The 19411-nt window shown below is 39.8% G+C and overlaps 1 protein-coding gene across 3 annotated transcripts in view; it reads right to left on the reverse strand.

Moving 5' to 3' along the window:
• Positions 1–19411, reverse strand: part of fras1 (Fraser extracellular matrix complex subunit 1) — a 125647-nt gene that overhangs the window by 16912 nt on the left and 89324 nt on the right. For 2 of the 3 annotated variants that reach the window (XM_089130215.1, XM_089130217.1), the window contains 18 exons: positions 18799–18915; positions 17896–18010; positions 17470–17607; positions 16782–16814; positions 14215–14346; positions 12973–13101; positions 12635–12882; positions 12391–12542; positions 11394–11556; positions 11182–11314; positions 9749–9933; positions 8892–9048; positions 7658–7921; positions 6575–6763; positions 6346–6465; positions 6070–6249; positions 2110–2234; positions 647–787 (listed from right to left, as the gene is read on the reverse strand). In XM_089130215.1, coding sequence (XP_088986341.1) covers positions 647–787; positions 2110–2234; positions 6070–6249; positions 6346–6465; positions 6575–6763; positions 7658–7921; positions 8892–9048; positions 9749–9933; positions 11182–11314; positions 11394–11556; positions 12391–12542; positions 12635–12882; positions 12973–13101; positions 14215–14346; positions 16782–16814; positions 17470–17607; positions 17896–18010; positions 18799–18915 — 2721 coding nt within the window. The remainder of the gene's footprint in view (positions 1–646; positions 788–2109; positions 2235–6069; positions 6250–6345; positions 6466–6574; positions 6764–7657; positions 7922–8891; positions 9049–9748; positions 9934–11181; positions 11315–11393; positions 11557–12390; positions 12543–12634; positions 12883–12972; positions 13102–14214; positions 14347–16781; positions 16815–17469; positions 17608–17895; positions 18011–18798; positions 18916–19411) is intronic. The other variant, XM_089130216.1, reaches the window with a different exon arrangement.

Below are 19411 nucleotides of genomic sequence, written 5' to 3' on the forward strand. Positions count from 1 at the left end.
ACATTGCACACTTCAGGATCTCGTAAGAAGTAGTAGGTCATCCGTATGATTTTTGGCTACTCTTTTACAAGTACTGTGAATGTGGACATACTTTTTTTTTTTCACATACTGTTTTTCGCCTAATATATACTATAGTAGGGAAATACGCGATTTTGAACACAGTGGTGCAACCGGAGCTTCCAACGGCAGCTGCAGAGACGCAATGACTTTATCAATCAGTGATTGGCTCTATTATTTAGAAGGCCTGACTTATTCCACCATATCATCATGTTCACTCTCATTCCACTGATTTTTTTCTGACATGTAATAGTTGCATTATAGGCAGGTAGCATGTGTTATGCTTGTGATGGAGCAAAATAACATAGCGCTCTGACTTTAAAAAAAAAAAAAGAAATGTTACAGGCAAAATCATGCAATTCCACTTTTAACAACTTCTCCATGTAAATGTAAGTAGTAAACGCTCAGATTACATTTATTAACATTTTAAATGCAGAAGATGTATTGTTCATTGTTAGTTAAATGTTAACAAATGAAATTGTATTGTAAATTATTACTGTCATTTTTTACACTTTATCAAGAATAAATGAAGCACAACCACAGCATAATTGAAAGCACAGTTGGGGTAAACTTCAGTTAACATTGATACCTCTGTGTCCGCATCTGTAGCCTTCAGCTCGAACTCAGTGATGGTCTTCCTCACTCCTTCCTGCACCCTCATCCCTGGCACCTGTAGGACTGGCAGAGAGTCGTCCACCGGCCGGATGGTGATGTAGAATGTCTGTGAAATCTGGAGAACAACAGCACAGCAGTAATGAAATAATTAAATGCTCAGAAATTGAATCTAGATATGAGCTCAATTGTTCTGCAGCATAAAATCTAATTTCCGACTAATTAGGTTTATGTAATAATCAAATCAGAGCAGAAAGAGAGAGAGCATAAAGAAAAGCAGACCAATGTCAGCTAAAATGAAATAGATAACGCAAAAACTCATCCTATTTCATAAAACCTAGAAAATTAGTACATTTAAGATGTACTAAGTACTTTACATTATTTTATTTAATCATGTTTTTGTTTTAAAGCATACTTCGTATGCAAAGTTACATGAGATGAAGATTTCAGTCATCAGTAGCCTAACAAAAGCTGTTGTATTTTACATGGATCAGATCACCTCATGTGGGCCGTCATTTTGAGAACAGATGACCAGCTGAATACTACTAACTTAATTTTTGTAACCATACGAATTTTGCTTATGGGATAAATGAATCATGGCTGGCTGTCTAAACTTCTATATGTCAGTATAAGTTTAAGTTGACTGCCATATGTAATACTACACCATTAATAAAAAAATGCGTCTTTAATTAAGCAGCACAGCACAAACACAGAGTGCATTTGCAATTCATTTTCCATTCAGAATGGCAGAAGAGTAGTGTTTCCTACTGGGAGAAGACCCTTTTGTTGGATAACTTGAATGCTCCGGTATGTTAATCTCTTTCAGACACTCACTAGGCAGCCTGTGATTCAAGCTCTTCCGGCCCTAATTAGTGTGTGTGTGGGAGTGTATGTGTTTATAATGGAAAGGAAAGAGGTGAAAGGAAGAGAGTATGAAAAGGTGAGAGGGGGGTTTAGTTTACTCTGAGAGGAAGTGTGCTCAGCATGTGTGCAATGAGAAATAGAAAGAGACATGTTTATCTCCATGTTAGTTATCTTGAAGGATGTGTAATAATATAATATAATATAATATAATATTTTTTTTGCCAAATTATATCATCAGCATAACAATTTGAGTGAAAAGTTCACATGAATTTCAAAATGTCTTAGCCTCTTTCGCATTTATGGCAGCACCCATCATTATTTTAGCATTTATTAATATTTTCAAGTAGGATTTTATTTTATAATTTTTTTAAACTTTAGTAGCTTAAACAAAAACAATATTTTTAATAGTTAATAGTTAACAGTAACAACACTGACCAGCACTCAAGCTGCAGATATTCAACAATTTTGTATAAAACCTGATAATTATGTTCTCCAGCGTGATTGGAGATGATCCAAAGAGCATTATGTCAATGGAGAGTCATAAAACACAAAATCTGTGTGTGTGTGTGTGTGCACCTCATTTCCTCCATCAGATACAGTAAAGGTGAAGTCATCGGAGTGTGTCTCCTCTTCACTGGTATGGACATACTGAATGTTGCGGGAGGCCAGGTCAGCCTGGGTAAACGTGCTGATCCTTGTTCCTGCAACAGGATCAAACAGTGCAAAAGTCTTCAGTGACCAGCAGCCCACCACTTCATATTCTGCACTTGGTATCAAATAATAATGTAAGATCAATTGCCACCATTCAAAATATCCCACAGGTCAACTGCAATGGATGAATAAAACATGCACTACAGCAGAAATCCCATTGAGAGCAGTCCGGGCAACACCAAGAAGGACGGGAAGAAAATGGAAATCTGATCTTCACCCATGACACCCTGATAGAGATCAATAGGCTCAATGGGTTCTCCGTCTTTATTTTAACATGATGTTTAGATACGAAACATGCTATATATCTTCCATGCAATTTATAAACATTCCCTGGCAGATGTGGCCAGCTTTTATTAATTTACTGCTCTGCTGAACAGTCCACACCGCACTGGGACTACAAGCTATAAATATATATTATTATGACCTCTTAGGCTGTTCAGATAAAATCTTTGATAGAGACAGGAATAACAATGATGCTCTAGTCTAGTATGTGTATTTGTGGATGAGCAGAGGTATGTACGTGTATGTAGTCTTGTACATATGTGGCAGAATTGTGACTGTGTGAATACAGACCATACAGTATGTAATAGTGAAACTTCTCCAGTGACCAGCACTGGAATCAAATAATAGCGTAAACTCATCCACCACCATTATAAACCCACCACGGATCAACTAAATGGCCCTCTAAAGGATAACAATAATAAATAATAAATAGTTTTACGAAGCTACTTTCAAACTGTAGATTGCCAAGGTACAAGCTATCCATAATTCAATTAAACTACTCTTTTGGAAAGTAGCAAGCTACACCACAAGCTATAAATAAAAGGGCATAACTGAAAGTCTTTTTTATGTAGAACCAAGGACATCACTAGACCCTTTTTACTAGGACACAAGCCCCAGTAAATTATATATATATATATATATATATATATATATATATATATATATATATATATATATATATAAATCCTTGTCTGTGTCACGGGGTAGGTGCAGGCAGACAGACAAGCAGAGTCCAAAAAGCTCCAATATACGGGTTTAATCACAAATAAACTGAAGACAGGCAGGCAGAACACAGCGTAACATTAACAACGATCGACAAAGACTGAAGGAAACTGAGGGAACTAAATACACAGGGGAATCAAACATAACAAGGTGGAAAACAGGTGTAACAGATTAACAGGACGCTGAACGGGAGGCTGATGAGGGAGTGAGTTCAGGTGTGGAGACGAGAGGATCCTGGGAAGTGTAGTGCTGGAGACGCAGACAGGACGGTGCAGACGAAGACTGTGACAGAACTCCCCCCTCCCGGGAGGCGTGACCTCACGCCGCATAACAGAGGAAGGAGGGGGGACGAACTGGGGGCTGGGCGGGGCGTGGCCAGGGCGGAGCAGGCTGAGGGCGTGGCCAGGGCGGAGCAGGCTGAGGGCGTGGCCAGGGTGGAGCAGGCTGAGGGCGTGGCCAGGGTGGAGCAGGCTGAGGGCGTGGCCAGGGCGGAGCAGGCTGAGGGCGTGGCCAGGGCGGAGGAGGCTGAGGGCGTGGCCAGGGCGGAGCAGGCTGAGGGCGTGGCCAGGGCGGAGCAGGCTGAGGGCGAGACCAGGGCGGAGCAGGCTGAGGGCGAGACCAGGGCGGAGCGTGATGAGGGCGAGACCAGGGCGGAGCATGATGAGGGCGAGACCAGGGCGGAGCAGCTGGAGGGAGGACCCCTGGTGGAGCCGATGGAATCGGGGCTGACAACACCAGGGGGCCGACTGACAGGGGCGGAGCAGATGGGAGAGGAGACCAGGGTGAAGCAGAGGGACCGATGACATATGGTGCTGAGGAGGGACCGAGGGACCATGGTGACACCGCAGGCTCAGGTGACGGAAGTGACGACAGGGGCACAGAGGGACACGGTGAGGTCAGAGTGCGTGAGGGCTGACGGGTGACTGGAGGGAGTGAGGAGTCCAACTGAACCGGGGGGGTGACATGACGGGGCGGAGCCAAGGGAAGGAAGTCCAAAGGTGAAGGGAGGATGACGAGGGAGTGCAGGGAGTTCGGAGGGACGAGGGAGCCTGGCCGAACTGGTGGACTGTGGGACCATGGAGGAGCTGAGGGAGGTAGCAGCCACGGGGAAGCCGATGGGACCGGGGGCCGAGGAAGTGTCCAGGTGGAGGAGGTGGGAGGCGAAAACTGAGGATCCAGCGACCAGGCAGGGTCAGGGGAGCAGGTAAACGGAAGAGCTGACGGATGACTGATGGGAGGAGGCGGGAGAGGGAGGCTGGGTGGGATCCTGGTCTCTGGCGCAGGCTGGACGATCTCTGGCGCAGGCTGGACGGTCTCTGGCGCAGGCTGGACGGTCTCTGGCGCAGGCTCTGGCTGGACGGTCTCGGGCTCTGGCTCTGGCTGGACGGTCTCGGGCTCTGGCTCTGGCTGGACGGTCTCGGGCTCTGGCTCTGGCTGGACGGTCTCGGGCTCTGGCTCTGGCTGGACGGTCTCGGGCTCTGGCTCTGGCTGGACGGTCTCGGGCTCTGGCTGGACGGTCTCGGGCTCTGGCTCTGGCTGGACGGTCTCGGGCTCTGGCTCTGGCTGGACGGTCTCGGGCTCTGGCTCTGGCTGGACGGTCTCGGGCTCTGGCTCTGGCTGGACGGTATCGGGCGCTGGCTGGACGGTCTGGACGGGGCTGGTCGAAGCCAGCGAAGAGGAGAGCCCCGGCTCGGCGGGGCTGGACGGAACCAGTGGAGAGGAAGGCTCGAGCGTTGGAGTGGGGCTGGTGCCGTCATCGATGGTGTAGGGAGATCCGCAGGACACCAGCACCCACTCCACATATGCTGCGAAACTCCCCGGGGGACCGTTCCCGGACAACTGCGCTCTGGTGGCGGTGTTGAGGCCAGCATAAAGAAAGCTGCAGAGGCTGTCGTCCGGGAAGGTTGTGGATGGAATGAGGGAGAGGAAATCCATCAAATGGTCCTCCAGGGACCGGTCCTCCTGCTCCAGGCAGAGAAGTTGAACCGCCACGAAGGAATCCATGTTTTAATCCCAATTTGGGGGTCGATCGTTCTGTCACGGGGTAGGTGCAGGCAGACAGACAAGCAGAGTCCAAAAAGCTCCAATATACGGGTTTAATCACAAATAAACTGAAGACAGGCAGGCAGAACACAGCGTAACATTAACAACGATCGACAAAGACTGAAGGAAACTGAGGGAACTAAATACACAGGGGAATCAAACATAACAAGGTGGAAAACAGGTGTAACAGATTAACAGGACGCTGAACGGGAGGCTGATGAGGGAGTGAGTTCAGGTGTGGAGACGAGAGGATCCTGGGAAGTGTAGTGCTGGAGACGCAGACAGGACGGTGCAGACGAAGACTGTGACAGTCTGATGGTGGATATTGCTATATACCGACCTGATAATCATTTTCCCTGATAATATTGCAGCAAACATGTCATTACTGTTTTTTATCAGTTGTTTCAAATGAATTGAATGAACTGTCTGAACAACATTCACTAGAATGAATTACATGGACATTACACATTTCGCTATACTACATCTATTTAGCACTACAAAATGAGATAGTGGACATTTTTGACGAGCGTAATTATTTCCCTAGCTTGCTCAAGGATAATTCTTCTAATATGGCATTTAACAGCAATGTACAATTCTGTTATGCTACACTGCTACTTGTTGGACAAAGTAGCTTGCTACTGGAAAATCCACATTATTTTGAAAGCTGAGCTACTACTTTGACATTGAATTATATAGTTCAGTTAACAGTGTCACCACTTTTGCTTAGTCACTGCTACAACTGAAGTATGGTGAGTATATTTGTCCGTTTTTGTGTACCTGGTTTGCTGGAATGTTCTAGATGGCCAAGTTGGGGCTGTTTGGTGATTCGATAAATAAGTTCATCTGGTTCACTGTCCTGATCTGTAGAGGAGAGCTGCAGTGTTGTGATCTTCTTCAAGGTGTTCTCATCCAAAACCAAACCTTTATTAACCACCACGGTGGGAGGAAGTCTGTCCTCTGAGAGAAAACGAGATGGGAATGTTTCAAAATAACTTTCTTCTAACGTTCCTGAACATGCACTTTTCAATGTACCAAAATAAATTCTTGGCTCACCCAGAACACTAATGAAGAAAGACTGGTCAATGACTCTGTTGCCCTCGGGATCTTCAAGGTTGAACTTGAAAGAGAAGCTGCCTCCACTTTCTCCCTTTTCATGAATGTATTCCACATGTCCTAACAGACGAGGTGCAAAACCATGTGAGACAATGCATCTCTGCATAGAAATTTCCTATGAATGAAAGTGAGAGCGAGAGAGAGAGAGAGAGCAATGTAGGAAAAAAACCTTTGTTAATGTCATCCTGGGTGAAGCTGGTGACAGGTCCTTTGACAGTTATCTGAGCCTTGTTTCTGCCTGTATTCAGCAGCAGGGATCCCACACTCAAGTCTTTAGTGAGGGTGAACCGCAGCTTAAGGTTATCTGAATCTATATCCGTTCCTTTCAGATGCTGCTCTGTGATCTTAGATGAGGAACCTGCCGGGAGGAATGAGCAACGGTAAGAGAAATTACACAGGTATTTGAGTTATTTATTAACATCAACTCAGTGTAACTACTGTAGGTATGAACAAAACTGCAGTGGTTCTTAGAGTGTGGGATGCTTTTCTAGTTCACAAATAAGTCTGGAAGAGGGAGATTAAAATTGCATAATGGCATAATTTCGGTCTTGTCTTCACACAAAGCTGTTGAATGGCTTCAGAAGACTTTTTATGTGCTTATTTTATGTGACTGTTATGTGCTTCTCATCCATATCTTTTTGTGTTCCACAGATAAAAAAATACAGAAATGATATGAGAGAATGATGAATGATGAATTTCTAGATTACCTCTTCCCCAAATATTGCTTTTGGAAAGTTTGGAAACTTTGTCATTAATTGATCATCATTTTTTGGATAATTTAAAATTAATTTCCTAAAATTAAAATATTTTTGTAAAAGAAAATCAAACAACATTGTGGACCTACTTTTTATGATTGGGGAAACAGAAAAAAACACAATGCAATTTTCATTGTGTTTTTATTCTTCAATAAAACCAAAAAAATGATCAAAAACTAACTAAGTAATATCATTTTTCATGATTCAATAATATTAGTACAGACCATTTGAAATAATACTAATAGAAGATCTGCTTATGGTGAGGAGTTGGGCAGTATCGGGGACAGCAATAGTTTTTCTTGTTTCAAATAGTTGTTTTTTGTTTTTTACAGATTACTGTATGCTTAGAAGAAGTGATGTCAGCACTTTCCATGTGGCAAGTCTATTTTTACACTCATTTCAGAAAGTGAAGTTAGAGATTGACTAAATTACGCTATTTTGAAGACTACTAAAAATAAGCATCCTAATCAATCAGTAACCCTGTAATGTTATGTAACCTGCTGCAATCTGTAGTCCTCTGTTGATTGTGACTCTAGGGCCTTCTCTCTTCCTAATATCCATGCTGAACTCAAGACGGCCCATCTCTGTGTAAATGCCGTCTGTCACAGAAAACTGGACCTCATCGGTCCCAGAGCCACGTCCGTCAGGGGTGTAGACCAGCAGCTCGTCTAGAACATCCTGGTAGGTGAAGGTGGATCCCTGCTGAAGAATCCTGCCGTTCTCTAAAGGTTGAGAGTAAAACTGCCTTCTGCGAAGCTTCCCTATGGAGACACAAACACAGAGAAACATTGCAAAGAAATGGAAATTAATATGCTCCTTCTCACTGTTTCCCATCAAACACAGCATAAACACACATTTTCAAATAAATGTGCACTTCACCTCTGATGGTCCCTCTATGTCATTTTTTGTATAGCGGCACTGCTGTCATAACACTCTGACACTGGCTGTTTCAGTTCTGTCAGGTCCAAACTGCTTGGAACACCTTGACATGCAAGTTTAAAGCCAAAGTTTGTTATTTCACACTTAAAGCCCTGTTTTAAGATTATTTCTGATGAAATAGAACGGTTAAGATAAAAATTTTGACACATGCTGCTGTCCCGAGAATTTTCGATTTCTGTGGTTGCACCCCCCCCACCTCTACAATAGTTGCATGGGTGTGAAAGATGCTTTCCAACAGGTTTTATCGTAGTTTTTGTCTAACTCCATTCACTTGGGGCAAAAACTAAGATAAAATCTGTTGGAAAGCATCTTTCGCAGCAATTTTTGTGTGAGCATATCAGTGAACACCACAGACCACTCAGTGAGTTTCAAGTCTTTGTAAACTGAAGTGTAATGTGTTTTAGACAGGATTGTTACAGTGCACCTACTGTATGCAACCCATTGTGGAAGTGGGGGGGTGCAACCGCAGAAACGTAAAATTCTCGGGACAGTAGTATGTGTCACTGTCAACATTTTTATCTTAACCATTCTATTTCATCAGAAACGATCTTAAAATAGGGCTTTAAGTGTAAAATACCGGACTTGTCCTTTAACCAATAAAGCCCTGTGGGTCGTGGCCTTTCCATCGGTTCTCTAGTCAACGGCACAATGACAAGAACATCAATCAGCCACACAGGAGCGGTAATGTGACAAATAATGGATGTTTGCTGAAGGACGGCCATGAAAGAGTGACAGCCAAGGGAATGGAGTGAGAATATGAAGAGAAATAGAGAAAGAAAGAGAGGCACTGACCATATGAAGGCTTCTTGATGATGGTGAGGAGAAGCTCATTCTCAGGTGTGTCCTGGTCCAGCACATTTAGGGAGGAGTTAGTGATGACAACACCGGAGTTCTCCTCCACTTGGATGCTGTTTACTGAGATAATTGGTACTCTGTCCTCCTTGGTGTGCTATAAACAACATCACATAACATATTATATGCAAACCTGACAAGTCAGGAAAGAGAGGGAGGAAAGGCAGCTTTGAATCTACGTCTCAGTGAGCCCAACCATCAAACGTTTATAAGAGGATGTTAAATGAAGTAAAACCAAAGAACCTGTATGTCTTTTAAAGTAATATCAAAATGGATTTTGAAAAATATATTCTGTAAAAAATACATCAAAGAATGATCGTGCAGTCTTAAACTTAAATTATTATTCGGTTTTTATGCATGCACTGGTGTATGCATGCAGGGCACATCAAATAATAATTTGAATAAAAATATCAGGTAGATATTGTCATCAGCATAGTACACACATCTGTACACCCAGTTTGTACATTAGTTTGTCCACAAGGTGGCAAAACTAGTCTGGGCCATTACTTCACAGTCAAATAGGGAACAACAACAAACCGCTGGAGACAACAATAACATTAGACATGTGTTGATGAGTGCCTGTGTGAGGGAATTAAGAAATAACTTTTTTTCTGTCATAACTTCTAGAGAGAAATAACGCAGACATTGGACAAACTTTCTAGTGCTAGTATCAACCGCCTGTGTTTCTGCGCACTATCCAATAGAGTAAACTTTGAAAGGCTACACATTCAACTGTAGCAGCTGTATGCTAAGCGTACATGTAAAAACTGAAGTATAGTTCTGTGTTTCAAATATACCTGGATGTCTATGGTGACATCAAAAGCCTCGGTTTGACTTGATCCATCACTGATGTAAAAGCTGAAGACATCCTGGCGGATGTTGGCTTGTCGGATGTTTTGGACGTAGAAAATATGGTCTGAAGTGAGGTCTTCTATAGTGAAGGGGATGTCAGGGCTGATCATGCGAGATCCACCGATCAAAGCTGGACACAAATGACACACCTCAGCGTGTTGAACAAACGCAGCACTTTGAGCTTGAGTTTAGTCTCATAGTTCTGAAGACTGCAACGTTTCTGGGACTAATTTCCAAACAAATAATTGATCATGGAACAAAAACAACAACAGAAATGGTCACTTTCTAGACTAAACAGAGAGTGACTGTCAGTTGGCAGATTGCTAATATGTAGCCCTCAATGTGGTCATGGGGTCTATACGACCCCAATCGACTTTTACTTAACAAAAAGGTTCCCTTCATCTCAGTGGAATAATTTTTTTTGACTTTTCATACATTATCTATCTATACACACACACACACAAAAAACTGGACTTGATTCAGTTGTTCTGAAGGTATGTAAAAAAAAAAAGAAAAAGTTACACTCCTGGTCTTCGTTGAAAACCACATTGAAATCAATGGGAAATGTGAAAAAAAAAAAAAAAAAAAAAAAAAACTAAATATACCCCCCCCCCCCCCCCAAAAAAAAATAAAAATAAAAATACAAAATCCGCCATAAATCTGAAAATTTTTACTCAGAAATGAAGGCCTAGAACTAGAGCATAAATGCAATGTATCATAAACAAATGTAATTTTTATATGCTAATGCTAAAGCTAATGGTGTAGTTGAGGAATTGTGTGGTATATGGATACAAAAGTACTTTATATCTCCAAAAAACACAGCTTTAATGAATAGATGAGAAGTAAACAAACAAATGATATATTATTTGTATGATTAAAAATGTATATTTTTTGTACAATTACTCAAATTGTTGAGGTCGTATAGACCCCAAAGCCCAGAAGTGTAAACAGGAAACGAAGACCATTTGAAGTTTAAGAATAAATGGTTGTGAGGAACAAAAACAAAGCCAAAATCATGAAAATGAAAGTAGATACATCAAGCAGAAATCAGAGTTTGCTGGTGTGTTTTGAGTGAAAAACATTTGTTTTGGCTGTCGTTGGGTGTTTATGTTCCACCATGATATGCACCTCCTTTCATCTTCCTTCCTCAAACAGAAAGCCTGAATAAAGATTACTGCTTTAATCTGAATTTCACACATCTATAAATCTCTAGCACTCCAAATGGGTGCTCTGCTCATGAATAAAATTACACCATCAGCAACTAAAACAAAAAAAAAAAGAAGAAAAAAAAAAAAGCCCCGAATGACTCAGAAAAGAAAACTAACATATAATGCTAGGTTATATAATATACACATGGAGACAGTGTTGAGTGATTAACCTTGCTTGGTGTTCTCAATGTGGCCGTATTTGGGTGGGCTGATCAGCCACACCAGCAGGTCCTTTTTGGGCGTGTCTGGGTCTGATGCAATGATGTGATTGGCTGAGAGCTGGACTCTCCCTCCTTCCTGGACCTGTCCATAGGAAACGCCATAAAGAGTTTAAAAATGCTGAAAGAACCAGATCTTAAATTAAAGTGAGAACTATGGTCACCTTAATGCCGCTCCGGACAGTGACTACAGGTGGCTGCCTTTGGGTAGAGGTGATGGTGATAGTGAACATCTGGTTTTCCAGACGGTTGTTCTCACCATCATAGACAACGAAGTGAAAAATGTCAGTGACAGGCTGGTTACCCGTTTCAAAGGAAGTAACATACCTATTTGAGAAAATAAATAAAACAAATCTCACTATTTTCAACCTTCTTCTTCAAATTCTGAAAGAAATAGAGCTGGGACACATTAAACTGTTTTGAAAAATTGCTGAAAACACAAGTTAAATGTTCCATCTGTTTAAAAAGCTTAAGAGGATAACAGTCAAATATGGGCAAAGACATAATCGCCTAAGAGAATTGTTTATATTTCATAATATCTCAGCAGGCATCAACAATTTAAAGCAATTAAAGCAGCTTGTGTTGACATGCATGTTGAGCCGCCCCAAGGAGTTCAGCTCGCCAAACATTATACAAGCCTCATTTATGGAGTCAATATTAACATAGCAGAACTTAATGATCTGAGAAACACATTGATAAAAATATCATGCCACATATTCAAAACAACATGAATATGCAGTAAAATTATGATAAAAATGAAAGCAAAATCAAATCTAAATTCAATTATCGTAAAATATATGAGAATAACAGCTGCTAAGAATATAAAATACATAAATAGGGAAGGTTATAGTTAACTAAAACTAAAACCATAAAAAACCTTTGATACTTTAAATAAAGTGAACTGTTAAATGAAAAAAAAACTGTAAATTATTTTATTTTAGCATTTTTATTTTCACTTAGTTTAACTTGATGTACTAAATTAACTAAAACGTAAATGAAAATGTATAAAGAAAACAAGACCTATGACTAAAATGAAAACCAACTTGCTAAAACTTTAAAAAATTAAAAACTTTAAAACTTGATTTAAAAAAAATGATTTAAAATATTAATAAAACTTTAATTTTAATGATACTACAGTTACACTGGATGCAGAGCATTTACCTGATTTTGTGGTTGTTGATGTCCTCCATTGTAAAGGATGAATATTCACTAAGTTCCTCATGGTCTGTTTCAAACTTGTTTTTGGTGAGGATCCCATACATTGGTACAGAAACCAACTGCACAAAAATACTCTCATCTGGAGATGCATCATCCTAAAAGTCATTGACAAAACGCTTTTTAATCATACTGGAAACTACCAATTTTAACTTTTATTTTCAGTCATTGTAAGAACATCATTCCTCACCACATAACCTAAATGTGAACGCCTAATGATGGTGCTGCTCTTCTCCACCACCTCCATGGATAGCAAGGCCTTTGGGTCACGTTTGGGAGCATCACCTTTGACCTCAGACACTAAGACCTGCACCGTGATGGAGGTCAGTGAGATTCCATCCGTCACAGAGAAGGTCATGGAGTCCTCCTCGGTGGTGAGACCGGCATGCTCATACTGCAGAACGTTCCTGGTGACGTCATTGGAGGTGAAGGTGTCTCCTGAGGTGGAGGAGAATTTTGATAAATAAACTAAAGAAACTGAAGCCAAAAAGTACAATAAAGAAGAACACACAACACTGCTGCACCTACCATTGACCATCTGGACCTGAGAGCCAAGGTCGACTCTTAGGAGGGTCCCATGCAGCGGCCCCTCCACCAGCTCAAACTCCAGCTCTTCAGCGGCCGTGTCAGCATCTGTCACCGCTAACTGTCGCACACCTACACAACATGGAAACAAGCCCAGTAAGATAAAACGCATAGACAGTAAAAGAAATGGACACAGCGACCCGATTTACTTCAACGGAGAACATTGAAGTGCTAAAAGCTGATTGCCAGGTGTACTGTGCAGACTCAAACGGAGCCTGTCACATGAGCAGCCTGTCTTCTAGTAGCTGTGCCGAGTGAAATAATGAATAATACTGAATAATTCCCTTCCGAATCTCATAGAGACGAAGAGAGTGAGTTTTAGCTGTCCATGAGCTAGCAGCAGGATCAACTTTATGACCCCCCCCCCCCCCCCCCCCCCCCGAATGCCTGCATGCTTGTTCTCCAGTCTATACGCTAATTTCTGTACTGTGCGACGGAGTGTCGATTCGTTATGACACAATCGTTAACCTATTTTTGCAAAAACTGCTTCTATGGGGCCATAACGTAAGATACAAGGTAATGGAGCCTTTTATAAATTGTCGTGTTTCTTTAGAAATAAATATAGGACAAATGGAGTCTTTGGACGCCTCAGATTTAAAGTTATTCGCTGTCAAAGTGACGCCAAAATGAATGGGAGTCAATGGAAATGCTAACAGCAGGTGAAGTTCTGCTACAATGGCGGCTCTCGCGAGGCTTCAACTTCCGGCTGATGGATTACCCCCTTGATGAAAAGGGGAAGATTTTATTTTAATATTGTGCTGACTGACGTTTTACTGACATCTAGTGGTGTGGATGTAGCCTCATCCGAAAGGAAAGGTTTTCAGTTACCAATGTCATTGTAGAAATGTGCAGGAAAATATTATTTTTTTATTCAATGAGTAAAAGTGTCCAACAACAAGTGGTTAAGTGAGAAAAAATAGTAGTTTTCAACAAGTCATGTGATCTCTAAATGGTGGCTTCCATATGACCTGCCCCATGAAAAATGAAATTGCTTTTATTAAGGTTCTGATGACTAAAGTCTCATGTGAAAATGATTTGAAACGTTTCTCAAAGGAGCTACTCAGTTCAAAACTTTAATGAGGTGTAAAACTTTTTAATGAGGAAAAAAAAAAACCATAATGACTGGACCTTTAAAATACTGGTTCATTCACTGCAATTACTTTGTTGCAATACTCGTTTCCTTACCCACTGGTGTCCTGCCGCCAAGGCTGACCTCCAGCACCGGATCCAGAATCTGAAAGACCGGCGGCTGCTGATGATTGGCCAACAGCAGAATAGCAAAGTCCATCTCTGGAGTGGTGTGCTCTCCATCAGACACTAAAATAAGAGAGTGTCTCAGAATAAGTGAATCATGCACAAAAACACTGTTGACCTTCAACACAGTTCTTTCTATTGCACTTCAGATGAATGAATGCAACAGACTCAGGAAGGATGAACGACAGAACAGAGAACAGACAGAAAAGAGAAAAAGAAATTCTTTTTCATCACAACCTCATCCTCCAGAGTCCAGACACTACACACAAGATGTGAACTTAAAGGGATAACTTGGGACATACAACTAATCAACATGCATACGTAATATTCTTTCTCTATAAATGTCAGCACTAAAGTGTCCGTTCTGCCTCCACTTTTGAATCCGTGTGACCAACTTGCCAAATTTGAGTGGGTAAATCTTAAGCTCTCACACGAAATTCCCAATCATGAAAATTCAGTGAACTATGGCAAATGTGACTATGCATTTAGTTGTTTATTTTTTTTAAACATTATAGTTTAAATGAGAAACACAATAATTTTAAGATTTTAAGAGTTTACACTGCATTAAAAATGTAAGTGGCAGACATTAAATTGTCATAATTTCATATTGAATTGTGGTTAGTATTGACCTTTGTACAGTAACCATTTACAGCTGCCTTGCCTTTCCAATTGTTTTGTGATTGTGTGTGCATCTGACTGCAAACAAAACACGGTTTGGGTGTCAAAACCATAGACATAACGGCGTCGCCATATTGTGGAGGGCAACTTTCTCATACTTCTCATAACGAGAATTGAGATAAATGCCTGTTTGCTACTTGGGGCTGTACAAATCACCACACAATTGAAAACAGGTCTCATGGAATTATCTTTCACAATATAATATTATACTATGTACTTGTGATTTTATATTTACTATTACCTCTCACTTTATCTTATATTTACCATATTTGCATTGCACTGTAGTTGTACCATAGCATAAGTATTACCATAAAGGATCCATCAGTTATCTTTATTATTGCTAAAATCAGGTCAATCACAGAAAATGATTTTTCCACAATAAGAAACCTTTATTTAATGTGAGTGTATTTAATGAATATAATGTGAAAATTAAATTATATCTTAGTATTGGGATCTTCACAATTCTTATCCAAGAATAAAAGCCAGATACATGACGAGCCTGAACTTTGACAATTCCTTATTTAAAAAACAAAACAAAACAACATATATATGAAGAGTTCAGATGCAAAAGCCTCTAAGTGCCATTTGAAATGTTCTTCTAGAATGATCATTTTTATCAAGCTTGTATATTTAAGTTCAGTGATTTCACTTAAATGGCAATGATAATTACCTATTAATTGTTATTTAAGTGAAATTACTGAACTTAAATATACAAGTTTGATAAAAATCATCATTAAAGAAGAAAATTTCAAATGGCATTTAGAGGCTTTTGCATCTGAACTCTTCATATATAACTTATATATACAACTTTTTTGAGATAAGTTTTGAGATAAGTCTTTTGTTTTTACCCAGAAAAACCGCAGCTCACCGTTTACTTGCATTTGATTACAGTGCAGTCTTGCCCTCTGCAAAATGGCGGACACGTTGACGTATCGCAGCAACATTCCAAAGCGGCCAATAGGGCTACTATGTATTTATTATGTCTATGGTCAAAACAACTGCACAGTGCTTTTTAAATCTAAAGAAAAAATGGGAGTCTTTTTGTTATGTCATACTAGAATAGTAGGTGATTTGGTTTTAACCACTCTTGTCATCAAAAAAGGATTACTCATATTCATTTATTATGATTTTGCAGTAAACTAGTAGTTGCTATGGTATGCTGGTGGAAATATTATTTTTTTTAAGGCTAGATGTGATGAAGCCGTTTCCCAAACCACAGTCACAATTTACATACAATGCAAATGAGACAAAACAAAGACCTTGATCCTGTCAGAACAACGAAAAAAAGAAGAATAATAGAATGTGAACAGAATATTTGAATTCAAACTGTGGATGCAAACAGAAATCCACTGCTGAGCCAAGAGTCTCTATGTTTTATGACAATGTTTGATGTTTTCCGTCAGTTAAGAATACATATATAAGAGAGGAATAAAAAGGTCTTTCAGCATCGACTCCTGATACTGCTGTTCTTAGTGTTACGCGCCATCCAGACATAGAAGGGCATATGAGAAGTCACAGCCCTGATTCATGTGCTCTGCAAGAAGAAGATGGATGCACAGTCGTATTCTGCTGTCAGGGGGAATAAAGCGTATGGATGGACATCAGAAAGAGAGAGGGAATTATACTCCTCTTAGGGGAGAGAAGGTCCCATAAATAAATAACAGAAACACACCAGGGAATGTGGGATCAGAGGCACAGAGGGATCTGTACATGGTATTTGAGAGGAAGAAATTAATTCTGGGTCTGCTGGAAGCTTGTAAGGAAAGGAAGAATAAGTCAGAGTCACAAGGGGGTTACAGAGGGCAAAAGTGATAATATACCTGTGAAATGAAGGCTCACTGACTCTGGTAGACCTGTAGAAATGGAAGATTGTTAGTTGTTACTTTCACACACACAACTGCTAACAAATCACAGTGATTAGCAAGCAGGGTGAGAAATTATTTCATATTTAATTGGTTACCCCGTTGGGTTTGACAGCTCAAGCACCAATTAGCGTCAGAGTACTAATAAATAAAAAACGCGCTGACATATTTGCTAATTAACTTCCCATACAAACTATATGCATTTCAAATTAATGAGCGTGTCATTCTAGTATTGCTTGCTACTATTGTTACATTCATAGAGCACTGTAAAAAAAAATAAGACTCCAATTGAACCAATGTTTTGGGACTCAATTGTCTAGCTGAATTAATAACAGAACTGTAAATTAATGAATTTGAGTTGTATTAAAACCTATTACACTACATTACACTAAACATAATAAAATATTTATTCTCTAATGCTCAACAAAGCTGCATTTATTTGATTAAAAAAAAAAAACAGAAAAATATCGCTAAATATTACACGTTTTATTTTATTTATTTTATTTTATTCCTGTGATGTCAAAGCTGAATATTCACTCCCGTCTTTGTTGTCATATGATAACTCAGAAATCATCCTAATATACTGATTTGGTACTTAAAAAAATAATAATAATAATAATAATAATGTAGTAAAGTAAAAACTAACCTGCAAATGAGTACTGATAAAGTTCCTGAAGGTGGGACGGTGCTTGTGGGGGTCTGTAGATAATTTTGCCACCGTCTACATCAGCCTGGGTGAAGAGGCGCACATGATGGTAAGGTCTGTCCCTGTGCTCCAGCACACCTAAAAGAGGAGAGCGACATCATAATTTTTTTAAACGTGAGAAGGTTCATAAGCATTCTATTAATAATTCATATTTAAAACAGATAAAACATCTAATCCATGAAAGGATATGAAACATATTATACAACCACAAAAGAAGCTTCTCCATTACACCAAGTTCCACCTTTGAAATCATGCACTATTAATTTAATGATACAAAAAGGAGAACAAAACAAAACTATCAGGCTTTCATTGTGCCTATGAGTGTCCTTCCCTTCACCCCTATGACAATAATAGAGGTTTAGTTACCATGGCCTGAGGTGAGTGCTTTGGTGATGTTGTAGACAAGCTTGTCGCTGGGCGTCTCAGAGTCAGTGAAGGAGAGAGCAGAGGGAGATATCACAGTCACACGATCTTCCAGTGCCTGCACACACACAGCCAAAAACGTTTACACTGATCAACACAGTCAGACTGTCTGCAGTCAATTGTCATATGGGTACCAAGACTGCATTTATTTATATAGTATTACAACCAAAATTAGCCATATTCTATTACAATCAAAATGTAGTTTATCCATGCTGAATTTTCAGCAGTCATTACTCCAGTCTTCATTGTCACATGATGCAAGTTATTACTGTCAATTTTGATCAATTGAATGTTTCTTGATAAATAATTTTTTGGTCAAAAAGAAAAAAAAAATCATATTGACCTTAAGCTTCTTTTCCCCATTTAACTGGCGAGGTGTTTTAAGTGAAAAACAAAAACATAAAAACATTTGACAAACCAGAAATATAAGTAAAAAAAGAAGAAGAAGCAGGTTCAAAGTATGAATACACTGAATTTTAACTCCCATTTAACTAGACAGAGAATCCGGTAACACTTTACAATAAGGTTCATTTATTAAACATTAGTTAATCTATTAACTAACCATGAGCAATACATTTGTTACTGTTTTTGTTGATCTTTGTTAACGTTAGTTAATACAAATCCAGCTGTTCATTGTTTGTTCATGTTAGTTCACAGTGCATTAACTAATGTTAACAAGATTTTAATAAAGTTTTAGTAAATGTTGAAATTAACATTAACAAAGATTAACAAATGCTATAGAAGTATTGTTCATTCTTAGTTAATGTTAACTAATGTAGTTAACCTTCTTGTAAAGTGTTACCGAGAATCCTTTAGTCTTTTCATGTCCTGCTGTTTGAATCTTACAGTAATCTGCAGGTCGGCTCCAGGTGAGATCTGAGGCATGCCGGGACTTTGAGGCATCACTCCTATAGTGAAGGTCTGCTTATCACTCAGAGTCTCTGGATAAACCTCACTTGAAACCTGTCAACAAAAGTACCCATGCATGAACAAACATTTATGAACTAAACAAATACCACAGAGGACAAGTGTGTTTCCTCAAGAATTTATTTATTTTTAAATATTTGTAAAAAAAAATTGTCTGTGTGGACCGAAATAAATTTTGTTGAATTGGGGAAGGGGGGAATTACAAATCGTGAGCAGACACCACAAAAATAGGCTTGAAAAAACACTTCATGATCACACAAACACCCCTGAGGACATAAAATTAAACCATGTCAAACCATTAAAACTCAAATCTTATTTAATGAAGTCTGTGGCACAGGGTGCAGCCTCAGGCAAGATGTGAAGAAAAAAGAACAAACAAGATGGGAAAGCAATTTTCTGCAGGAGACAAAAACACTGTTGTGTCAAGAGTCATTAGAGGTTTAAGCTGATTGATTAACTGTGATTGAATGTCCTTTAATGCTGCTTACACTGATTTGAAAGTGGATTTGAAGACAAATTAGCTCTTTTATAC

This window comes from Pimephales promelas, chromosome 4 (genome assembly GCF_988280905.1).
Source record: "Pimephales promelas chromosome 4, fPimPro1.hap1.1, whole genome shotgun sequence".
Lineage (NCBI taxonomy): Eukaryota > Metazoa > Chordata > Actinopteri > Cypriniformes > Leuciscidae > Pimephales > Pimephales promelas.